This window comes from Hypomesus transpacificus, unplaced genomic scaffold (genome assembly GCF_021917145.1).
Source record: "Hypomesus transpacificus isolate Combined female unplaced genomic scaffold, fHypTra1 scaffold_139, whole genome shotgun sequence".
Taxonomy (NCBI): domain Eukaryota; kingdom Metazoa; phylum Chordata; class Actinopteri; order Osmeriformes; family Osmeridae; genus Hypomesus; species Hypomesus transpacificus.
In genome coordinates this window covers 257,501-269,470 of record NW_025813713.1, presented here as the reverse complement: position 1 = coordinate 269,470, position 11,970 = coordinate 257,501, and the positions used below count along the sequence as shown (strand labels likewise).

The following is an 11,970-nucleotide window of genomic DNA, read 5'->3' as shown; positions in this document are numbered from 1 at the left end:
GGGGAGGTAGGGGGAGAGAGGGGGAGGGAGTGGGAGGGAGAGGAGGAAGAAGGAAGTGGGGTACAACTGATATCAGCTCCCAGCTGCAAAGATACACAGATCAGACAATGCATCTCTGCTGGGGAGATACCATGAAGAGATGACACCATGAAGAGATGACACCATGAAGAGATGACACCATGAAGAGATGACACCATGAAGAGGTGACACCATGAAGAGATGACACCATGAAGAGATGACACCATGAAGAGATGACACCATGAAGAGGGGACACCATGAAGAGGGGACACCATGAAGAGATGACACCATGAAGAGATGACACCATGAAGAGGGGACACCATGAAGAGATGACACCATGAAGAGGGGACACCATGAAGAGGGGACGGTGACTACAGTTCCAAACTTTCAGAGAGACACATACAACTGGACTGGCAGCTTTTGTTTTTTATTTATTACCTAAAAAAGAAAAAAAATCTATCACAAGTCACACTGAAATGTATTGCTTAAGAAAAAAATATATATTGATATCTTGTTTTGTACTTTTTTTTGCAGGGAAACTCATTTCCGTTTGACCAGGAGAGGGGGGGGGCATGTCCTGCCCCCCACTCAGAAAATACATGAAGAAAAACAGAATTCACAGTTACCATTTTGGTTTGATAAATTAACACACTCACACGTGCTACAGTCTCCTATAGCTAGACCTCTGGTCTGGACTCTCCTCATGGCTACAAGATAAAGAACTAGAGAGCAGGCAACGTGTATGATGAGTCCACCCCCCCCTCCTAATATTTCGTACTTTTTTTACATTTCTTTTTTCAATTTCACACAAATGTGAGGCACACACAGAGTATAGTTTATACATAGATAGAAAATTACGAATTAAATTAACGTTTTACATTTTTTTGATGAGGGGTTGGGGTGAAACTAGCAGAGGGTCAGGATGCTGGCAGTAAAGACTAACACAGTGGAGAAGGAGCGGTGAACAACATTAGATCTTATCCCACTATGTGCTTCAACCCCCCCAAGGAACTACAACCCCCATCACGTGAGGACTACAAAAGTGTGGCGACTTCCTGTGTCGGTCCAGAGTCGAGAAAGGATATAGTCTTTGCGTTTTAAGGCACAGAAGCCTTGACAAAATAGAGACTCCACCTGCTAACAGAGAGGCCCCTGAGGAGCAAAACCAACGCCCCCAGAGGTGAGCGGTAAGGCCACTTGAAACAGGATGAGGTTCTCTCTCTGCAGTCCCAAGGAGTGCAGTAGTGGTAGGGTTGGACACAGACCGACAGGGTCAGGGTTGCTTGTCTGTGTATCTAACTTTTAGCAGGACACAACAGGGCTAGCTCCAATAACATGAACTGACCAATGAGAAGCAGCCATTCATCACTTAGACGAACACTTCCTTCTCCCCACACACACCCACAAGCCTGCAGATGGGGTTAGTTGTTCCAGGCCTATCAGACTCGGGGGGGGGGGGGGGGGGGGGGGGGGGGGGGAATTATGTTTAGAACCATTTGTGGCTTCGTAACCATGATGAGTGAATGAATGAATGTATGAATGAGTAGATGGATGGATGAACACACTTCTCAGCGGATGTCTGTTTTTTCAAAACAGCAGATAGGAGGTTCAATAAAAAATATATTTTTCATATTTAGATTTTACATCCTCTGCAGCGTCCATGGATGCTGAGTAGATATCCTCTGTTCTGTCAAAGTACATCTCCTGTGAGTCAGTGCGTTATTAGCCCCACCCATTCCTGCACACAAGACCAGCTGTTCCATGATAATGTGCAAATCAACAACCAATCAGACCAGTTTGTGGAAACCTGAATGCTTTGTGAACAATGCTACATATTGAGTTTAATAATAATAATGATAATAGTTATGTTTCCATAGAGACAAGGTTAAGTATGAGTAGAAACCTCGCTCCCTGATGGAGGCTGAAAACAGAATGCCCAATGGGAGGGGTTGTACGCGAGGACACACCCCCAGGACACGCCCCCAGTCCACATGGTAACTAGTTTCCCTGGTAATTAGTCCACTTGGTAATTAGTCCGCCCAGGCGTTGACAGAGAGACGAGTTCCACACATCTAAAACATCCCTCGTTTCCCACAATCCTCAGCAAACGCGTCTCCGTATTCAGCAGTCCCCTCCGGCTCCTCCCCTTCTCCAGCCACACCCACTGCCCCTCGATCTGCCCCACCCCCTCAGGCCATGAGGAACTCAGTCTTCATGTCTGATTGGACGTCGGGTTTCCACAGTGCCTCGTCGTAGTCCAGATCCAGGGAGCCCTCACTGGATAGGCTGCTGTTGCTGTGGCTCCGCCCAGCCTTGCGGCTTGGCAGCCAATGGTAGGGTGCGCGCTGGTCACGCCGGCTCTTCCTCCGGACCCTCTTCTGTTGCATCAGCAGCTGCAGGCGCTCCACCTTGCAGCGCGTTGCCCGGTTCTCCGTTTGACGCACGCGGTCACCTGGGGAGGGGGGGAGGAGTCAGAACACTGGAGCTGGCACTGCGGATGTGTGCGTGGCTGGGTGTGTGTGTATATCTCCAGGTATATTTGTGTGTGCTTTTGTTTGGGGATGTGTGTATGTGTGTGGCCTGGCCTAATCTCAGCTATAAATACATGCAGGAGCTGTAAAGGAAGGAAAAGCCACAATCTATAATGTACTTCCATTAAGACTCGTCTCAGAAGGATATCATGAAATAACCCAGCGAAACGTCAATAACCCTCGTCTTGGTCTCTCTCTCTCTCACACACACACACGCACAGCAGGAGCTTTTAACGTGGATCGATGTCAAATTAAAAAGCTTTATTGATTAAACCTTAGCTGCAGAGCAGCCATCTCTCTCAGGGGACAGACTATTGGCTTTCAGGAGAAAATGCAAGCGAATGGAAATACTGAGAGAGGGAAAAAGAGAGGGATGAAAGGGGGGGGGAGAGTGAGAGAGAGTGTGCTTCTCCATTCTTTATGGCTGTAGCTTCCAAGTTTATTGACCCCCCCCCCCCCTTGTCTACCCTGAAGTCAAGAAGGGGAGGAGAGGGGGAGGAGAGGGGGAGGAGAGGGGGAGGGTTGAGGAATTCCTCCCCCGGGTGTTGGGGAAGGAATGGAGGTAGGTGGCAGTTTTTCAAATCAATAGTGCTGCGCTCTCTCTCTATATTCCTCTCTGTCTCCCTCTCTCTCCGTGTGTGTGTGTGTGTGTCACTACAAGAGCTGAGTAGAAGGACTGGACACAGCTGGCCTCCCGACTATGATTATAACAGCATCGCTATTATTAGGACACACACACACAGGGCATTGAGCAACATTACACTGAAAGACTAGAGAAGGAGAGTGTGAGGGGGGAGAGAGAGAGACCAGGCTGCACATGAATAATGCATTTCCACACACACACAGTCAAGGCCACTATCTTCTATCTGCAGTGGGAGAGCCCAGGTTTAACCCTCCCCCCTCCTCCTCCCCTTCCAGCCCAACAAAAGCCCCTCCTGGTGTCCACTATGAAGCTCAGACAAAGACCAGGGATAAGGAGGGATGGGGGGTTACCCAGCAGAGGAATTTAGCCCCCCCCCAGGTCTTTGTCTGACTCCTAACCAAAAGCCTTCCAGCCTGACTATGACAACCACACAGCACAGGCAACACCCCGTGTGTGTGTGTGCGTTAGCTCTGCCCTGGCTGCCCTGGCTGTCTGGCTGTCTGGCTGGCTGTTTCTTCCAGTGGAAATTCAGAGAAGGAGAAGAGTAGAGGAAGAGAGGAGGAGAGGAAGACAAAGAAAGAGGGCGAAGCTGGGAGGACAGTGAGAGGAGCATGGAGCTTCCCTGGGCTCGGCAGTGAGTGTGTGTGTGTGTGTGTGTGTGTACAGGGGGGACTCACCATGGGGCCTGTACATGTGTATCTGGCTCTGCACCAGGGGGTGTAAAGGGGGCGTGCGTGCGCTGGGGGGGGCGGGCGTGGCGGGGGCAGGGGGGCAGGGTGGGGGGGAGGGCGTGGCGTGCTGTCGGAGCTGGCTGAGAGACGGGGGAACCCCCTGGTAGTGCCGTGTAGCGCTGAGCAGGTCGTTGAGGATCTGGAGGATGGTGCTGATGTCACGACGAGGGCGCCCGCTGCTGTCCTGACAGTTAGGGTGCAGCGTGCCTGCAGGGGGAGGGGGGCACAGTTAGTAACCCTGGGGGGTTCTTGTTGCTGTGTGAGGCCTCAGATCCTGCCCTGCCCCTGGGGCCTGAGCACACCACGACACACATACGTATTCCTCCGCCAGGACAGCTAGTGCTCTCACCTGAGAAGGTTCCAGAGAACACTCCTGGGCCGTGGTTCACAAAGCTCTCGATGATGGCGCCGGGGGACCGAGAGGAGGAGCTGTTACCAGAGGTCTTAGTGCTGCAGCTGGGCTGGAGGGAGAAACACACATATTACACCCTGTTACACACACACGCACCCTGCTACATACACTCTCACACAAACTGGCTTTCAGGAGCCCATGTTGTAACTGACCTATCCCGTAACTAAGGCCTTGTGTAACCGAGGAGAGAGAACAGCACACCATGTACACAACCACACACACACTAACCCACCCAGCTACACACCATGTACACAACCACATCCCCCTTTAAACAACTATACACTAGTATCCACCTGTGAATTCCTGCAGGTACATTACTGTATCGGTCTCTAGGTCAGTTTCAGGTTTTGGTTGTGAGAGGTGTCTTACCTGGGGGCTGGAGGCTGGCGGAGGGGGCCTCTGGGGGCTGGGGGGGGCTTGGCGAGGGGACAGGAAGACACTCTGCTGGGGGAGGCAGGGAGAGGGGGGAGGGGGGGAGCTGTGTCTGGAGGTGGAGCTGTAGACAGGAGGGGCGTTTTGGTGTGTGGTGGGGGGCGGAGAGAGGAAGGCAGCGGGGGAGGGTGGGGGGGAGGGGGCAGGGTGGTGGGGCAGAGGCACTCGGGGTTGTCCAGAGCGAGGGGCCGCACCCCCTGAGGGAAGACCCGGGGCCTCCGCCCCCCCCCCGCCCCCCCCTGCTCTGAAGCCCCGCCCCCCCCACGGCCTGCTGGGACGCCAGCTGCAACTGCACGAACATCATGTGGTCTCCAACACGCAGTGCCAGTGTCAAGGGGGACCGGCCACACAGGAAGTCACTGACCTGCAATCAGGAAACGGAAATACTGCTGGGTCATGTGATCCTCCGAGGTAAAAATAGGCCACGCCCACACACGCACCACCTCCCGTCGTTGCCTCCCCTTTCTCCCTCCTCAACTCCCCTCACCCTCCCCCTTCCTCCCTCCTCGACTCTCCTCCCCCTCCAGTTGACAGACAAAGACAGTCCTGCAGGCTGGTCTGCCTGAAGGACAGGAAGCAGCATTCTGAACATTCTGAATGGCTGATTGTCCTGGTGAGGCGGGGGAGAGGAGGACTGACCATGTTAGGAGTGTCGAGAAGGAGAGCAGAGCCAAGAGTGTAGGCTTTGACCCTCTCTGGTCCTGACACACAGTCACACACACACACACAGAGCTTGGCTGAGGGACACACAGACGACAACAAGCCCTCTCTTGTCCAGTCATGTCCCTCCCTTCCTCTCCCCTCCTTTCTTCCGGCCCATCCTCCCTCTCTCCATCCTCCCTCTCTCCATCCTCCCTCTCTCCATCCTCCCTCTCTCCATCCTTCCATCCCTAAATACTCTACGTGGCCAGTGTTCAGTCCCTGCATCGAGAGGGAAAGGAGGGTTAGGAAAAAAGAGAGCGAGGAGGAGAGAGGAGACGCACACAGCGCAGTGTGTATGCTCTCTGTGTGCATCTGACTGACAGCTGTCATGAGAATGAATATTCAATTTCCCCACCCTAACCACACACACACAGCCAGGGGCCCCTAGAGGCGTGTGTGTGTGGGGGCTTTAAATCACACATTGGCGCTGGGCTGGTGTTTGTGTGTCGCGTGAAGGACAATGACACATCGCTGCATCTATGCTTGGGGGAGAGAGGGAGAGAGACAGGGCTATAGAAAGAGGGGGAGGTGATGGAGAGAGTGATAAAAGAGGGGGCAGAAGGAGAAAGAGAAGCATCTCCTCTCTACTGCTGGTGAAGATGATTACCTTCTCACCCCACACCACAGCCCCCCCAACTACACCACACACACGCATGCAAACACACACAAACCACAAGCACACACACACCTTTATTGTATTATTCATTCCTGGTTGTGATGTCTCAGTAGTTGAGTCACAGAGCCATGTTTAGAGTTGCTCGCCCAAACCAAACCCACATCGCCTGTCCGTGTGTGTGTGTCTGTGTGTGTGTGTGTCTGTGTTTTTCAACATGTGTCGAAATATCTCCTTTTAAGCCGTCTGCTTAATGTGGTCTTCAAATACACGCACACATACACAGAAAGCAGCCATGGTAATGTCCTCCTCATGCAGAGCTGACAGGGGACAGGCTGGGAGGGGACAGGCTGGGAGGGGACAGGCTGACAGGGGACAGGCTGGGAGGGGACAGGGCTGGGAGGGGACAGGCTGACAGGGGACAGGCTGACAGGGGACAGGCTGGGAGGGGACAGGGCTGGGAGGGGACAGGCTGGGAGGGGACAGGCTGACAGGGTTGGGGGTGGAGGACTGTCTTGAGCAAGGGGCTTTGTTGCTATGCAGCCACAGAGAAAGTATGACAAGAGGGAAATCCAGAAGGAGGGTTAAAGGAGGGGGAGGGGACCGGGGGGAGGGGATGGGGGGAGGGTGTCAGTGGAGATGGTGGCGATGAAATATTCAGTGACAGTATCCTTCTGGCTCCCACTCTCTCTCTCTGCCTCCCTGCTTCCCTCACACTCTCTCTCTGCCTCCCTGCCTCCCTCACACTCTCTCTCTCTCTGCCTCCCTCTCTCTCTCTCTCTCTCTCTCTCTGCCTCCCTGCTTCCCTCTCTCTCTCTGCCTGCCTGCCTGCCTGCCTGCCTGCCTGCCTGCCTGCCTGCCTGCCTCCCTCCCTCCCTCCCTCCCTCCCTCCCTCCCTCCCTCTCTCTCTCTCTCTCTGCCTCCCTGCTTCCCTCTCTCTCTCTCTCTCTCTCTCTGCCTCCCTCACTATCTCTCTCTTTCTCTGCCTCCCTCTCTCTCTCTCTGCCTCCCTGCTTCCCTCACACTCTCTCTCTGCCTCCCTGCTTCCCTCACTCTCTCTCTGCCTCTCTGCTTCCCTCACTCTCTCTCTCTCTGCCTCCCTCTCTGCCTCCCTCTCTCTCTCTCTCTGCCTCCCTGCTTCCCTCACTCTCTCTCTCTGCCTCCCTGCCTCTCCTCCCATCACTAGACTGGCAGGTTATTTATTGGAGTCCCAGTCACGACGCTTTGTGAGCTCAAAACACAACACACTCAGGAGACAATGACCGTCACGACACACACTTCAGATCTGCTGCATGACACACACACACATTCACTCTCTGCAGGTCTGCTGGATGGGGAGAAGATGGGTGAGAAGGGGGGAGGGGAGAAGATAGGTGAGGAGAAGCCAGTTCTCATGCCTCTACTTTCACTATTGATCACAGTGAGTCACACCACACTGAGTCACACACCAACACTGTACATCCCTCTAACACACACACACAGCTTCCAGGAATGGTATGCTAATATTGAGAGACCGGCCCATCTGTCATGAGCATCTGAACCGGCTTCCTGGAACTGATCTGACTACACACGCTGCCTCTGTGTGTGTGTCAGCGTGTGTGTGTCAGCGTGTGTGTGTCAGCGTGTGTGTGTCAGCGTGTGTGTGTCAGCGTGTGTGTATCAGTCTGGTACGTGCGTGTTAGTGTGTGTCCCGTAGGAAGGTCTATGGGGGTGAGGATGTGCCTAGGCATGCCCCCCCCTTCCCAGCCTGGCTCCCTGGAGACCAGACATAGGAGAGAAGGATTGTCTCTCTCCTGCCTCTCCCTCAGTGAGGATGCAGGTTCTTACCTGAGTCTCTGTTAAGCTCTCCAGAGCCTGCATGACGGACTGCTCTGGTCTGGAGGCCTGTGACTGGAGGGACACGCCTGTTAGTATTTACATTAGCGACACTGCTAAACAACGTTCCTCAACTCTGACCACCGGAATAAAACTACACACCTGCACCTGTGTAACATCACTACAACATGACTGTAGCATGTGGGTAGCGTGTGGGTAACGTGGGGGAGATGTGGGGTGACTCACCATGAGCCCAGCCTCCACTGTGGGTACCAGGGTTAGTCTGCTCCGGTCAGTCACACCCAGATCCAGCAGCCGGCCTGAACTCAGACGCCTGGAAGAGGACACAGGGTTAGAGACTAGGCTGAGAGGGAGGGGAGAGAGACACCAGGCTGAGAGGGGGGAGAGAGAGACACCAGGCTGAGAGGGAGGAGAGAGAGACACCAGGCTGAGAGGGAGGAGAGAGAGACACCAGGCTGAGAGGGAGGAGAGACACCAGGCTGAGAGGGAGGAGAGAGAGACACCAGGCTGAGAGGGAGGAGAGAGAGACACCAGGCTGAGAGGGAGGAGAGACACCAGGCTGAGAGGGAGGGGAGAGAGACACCAGGCTGAGAGGGAGGGGAGAGAGACACCAGGCTGAGAGGGAGGAGAGAGACACCAGGCTGAGAGGGAGGAGAGACACCAGGCTGAGAGGGAGGGGAGAGAGACACCAGGCTGAGAGGGAGGAGAGAGAGACACCAGGCTGAGAGGGAGGAGAGAGAGACACCAGGCTGAGAGGGAGGAGAGAGAGACCCCAGGCTGAGAGGGAGGGGAGAGAGACACCAGGCTGAGAGGGAGGAGAGAGAGACACCAGGCTGAGAGGGAGGAGAGAGAGACACCAGGCTGAGAGGGAGGGGAGAGAGACACCAGGCTGAGAGGGAGGGGAGAGAGACACCAGGCTGAGAGGGAGGAGAGAGAGACCCCAGGCTGAGAGGGAGGGGAGAGAGACACCAGGCTGAGAGGGAGGAGAGAGAGACACCAGGCTGAGAGGGAGGAGAGAGAGACACCAGGCTGAGAGGGAGGAGAGAAATGCTGTGCAAATACATGAGTTTTGGGTACATATACCCTGTGTGTGTGTGTGTGTGTGTGTGTGTGTGTGTGTGTGTGTGTGTGTGTTTGACTTGCATTTCTCACAAACACACACTCTGCAGACATGAAGCCAGACTTCAAAACCTTTTTCTAAAACTAAATCAGTGTGCGTCTCGTATTGATTGTGTCGGCATATTTCGTTTGGAGTTCAGGGTTGACTGTGTTCTGTGGGTTTCTGGGCACCAGAGAGAGCTGGGTGTCTGAGCGTGTCAGCGGTTCTGAGTCACCAGGCATGCAGGGCAGCCCCACCCAGGGCAGCCCCACCCAGGGCAGCCCCACCCAGGGCACCGCACCAGCTGTAACCCCATCCAATACACAATGCCTGCTGCCCTGTGCAATAAAACCAATAGACCAGAAGCGGATGGACAGACAATCAAACACACCTCAACATGTTACTTTTGGAAACACATTCCTCCAGGAGAGAGCAGTGATATGAGGTGCAGTTTATATAATAAGAAATCTAATATTAATGTAGCATTTCAACCTGTCAGATGCCCCAGCCACTAAGCTGTACCCAGGCAGGGTTCAACTCTGCAGAGATCGGGTAACCTGACCAGACGTAGGCGTCAGCAGGCTAGTCGTCTACATGCCTCACCTGAACATTCCTCAGTAGAATGATATTCTTGGTATATTAGTCTTAGTGTTGCTAAGACTATCTCATGTAGGATCAGGTTTGGACAGGCCATGAGGGAACCTCAGGAGGACCAAAGAATTCCAGCGTGTCTTTAGCTGGTAGAAATGTCACCTATGAACAGGGTGTCCTGGGTGTGTTGAGGCAGACTGTTGACACAGTTTGGGCCTCCTGCAGGCAGATCACATACTGTTCTCTACAGCTGAGAGACGTCACAGTCTTACCTGCCTTATCTCCCTACCTGCCTCACCTACCCTGCCTGTCCTACTATCTGCCAGCCTTGTTTTTCTACCTGCCCTGCCTCACCTTCCCTGCCTCCCTTTCCGCAGCGCCGCGAAGCCCTGACTCCACCAGGCTAAAGGGACCGCGTGCAGAGCTTTAACGTGAAACAACGTGACCCCGCAGCAGAACAAAGAGGCTCGCGCTCCCGGCTGTTCGGTCAGCTATTCGGACGCGAGAGGGGTTTAAAAACGTTTTTCAGGTTTTTAGGGGATGAAGTGGCCTGAAGGCGATTGCTCCAGCGCCGGTGGCTAAGGAGGATTTAAAACAATGCAGCCAGTGACAAAGACCTCCCTCCCCCTTCTCCTTTGTCATTTAACGCAGGACAATCCGATTCAATTGGAAACCCGCTAATATCTCAGTTTCGTTATTCAGAAAAGAACTATTTGGACACACCTTTGTAAAGCATTGTTTAGCTGTAGCCATCGTGACTAGGAGCGTAATGAATTGTCGATAATAGCTCCAGTGTTTCGGAGAGTTATCCAGGCCAGCTGGGAAGGGAGGCCCTCTGACTCAAACAGAAACCAGTGTTCGTGTTGGCTGAACAGTTGGCGTTAGGGCTAGCTCCCCATACAGCACGGGCTATCCCGGGACAGCTAACAAAATATCCTGTAGCTTCGAACACAATCCACATCCTAACTACCGTCAGAATGGGGGTATTTGTAGCCTAAACTGAGGTGTTTTTGACGACTAGAGCTGCAGCGTCACTGTTGAAAACCACTGTGCTTCTCTCTGTATCTCGATTGTGTGTTGATTGCATTTGATCCATATCACACAGGAATTCAATCATTGATATTTACACATAAATAAACGCGACAGTCTCCAGGCTGGCTCGTCAATATGAACCCTGACCAGCGTGTAACGGTGCATCGATACAGTCAATACCCGGTGAGCTTTCTGTGGGTCTAGAGCCCTATTGTGTTCCACCACACAGTTGTCATTGTACGCAGCTACATTGGAGCCAGGGTGAACATCGCGTGCATACACCGCATACATACACCGTCCTGCACGCTGTGGATGTGTGTTTACAGGGTCACTCACGTCTCTTTGTGCAGAAGGGCGAGTCTCTCTTTTGGTATTTTCAGCCTCTGGGAGAGCCGTTTCTTCAGGCCCTCCACGGTCTCCTCCTGCGGTAGTGACAGCTCGAAGCGCGTGCCGGTGGTGGAGTGGATATACACGTTCATGGAGGGCTCGCTGGGCACGGCCTCGCAGGAAGGACCGCCGCGGCTCGCGCAGCTTCGCGCGCCGGGGTGCGGGTCCATTCGATAGCCTGTAGTCAGGGGGAGACGGTACGGTGGAGCGGGGTGGGGGGAGAGGAGGCGCAGGGTGGGGGGAGAGGAGGCGAGCCCGTTAGAAACAGCTCCTTGCCGGAGAAGAAAGGACCTGCTTGCATTCAGAAGGAAGCGCCTGTGTTTCCCTCCACGCCTTTCTCCTCTGAAAACGAGTCGACCTCTTCGTTAGCTACCATGAGAATACAAATCCACCGGTCGATGGGGAGAGTCGAGCCTTTGTTGCTTTACGGGGAAATATCATATGTAGCTTTTGCTCTCTAAATTCCGCGTCCTCGACAGCGCTCCAGCCCGGTAAATTAGAGGACGAGCAGAACCAAAGATTACACGCGCAGCCGAGACCGTCAAAGTAGCTCGGTGAACGCTTCCTTTCCGTACAGAAACATGCAACTGATAGGCCTATCCACGGATTCTTGTTATTCAATGAAAGACATGCGGCCCAAAGCTTTAAAGAAGCTAAACAGAGGATCTGCGGTGATTATAAACCTCATTGGATTAATACGGTGCTGCAGCGCTACGTCCCCGTGCTCAAGGCGACTCCAGTGAAAAAGCGACAATAAGTTTCTGTCAATCACTAGAGCTGGTCCAGCACTCGGGCGCCTCAGCCAATAGCAGGAGTAGATTCACGCCCACGTGGCGTAGAGACGCTGTCCCTATTCTCACCAACGAGGTCGATCCTCACCCACTCGCTCGCTCCCATTCTTGTGTGTGAGAGCCAATCGGCTGTGTGTGTGCGTGTGTGTGAT

The 11,970-nt window shown here is 53.7% G+C and overlaps 1 protein-coding gene across 1 annotated transcript in view; it reads right to left on the bottom strand.

Moving 5' to 3' along the window:
* Positions 1-424: 424 nt before the first annotated feature.
* midn (midnolin) overlaps positions 425-11,970 on the bottom strand; it is a 13,546-nt gene continuing 2,000 nt past the window's right edge. Inside the window, 8 exon segments of the mRNA XM_047051120.1 lie at positions 425-2,470; positions 3,870-4,130; positions 4,273-4,384; positions 4,705-4,981; positions 4,983-5,131; positions 7,910-7,972; positions 8,144-8,231; positions 10,977-11,205. Of these exon segments, the coding sequence (XP_046907076.1) occupies positions 2,208-2,470; positions 3,870-4,130; positions 4,273-4,384; positions 4,705-4,981; positions 4,983-5,131; positions 7,910-7,972; positions 8,144-8,231; positions 10,977-11,205 (1,442 nt within the window). The 3' untranslated portion in view covers positions 425-2,207.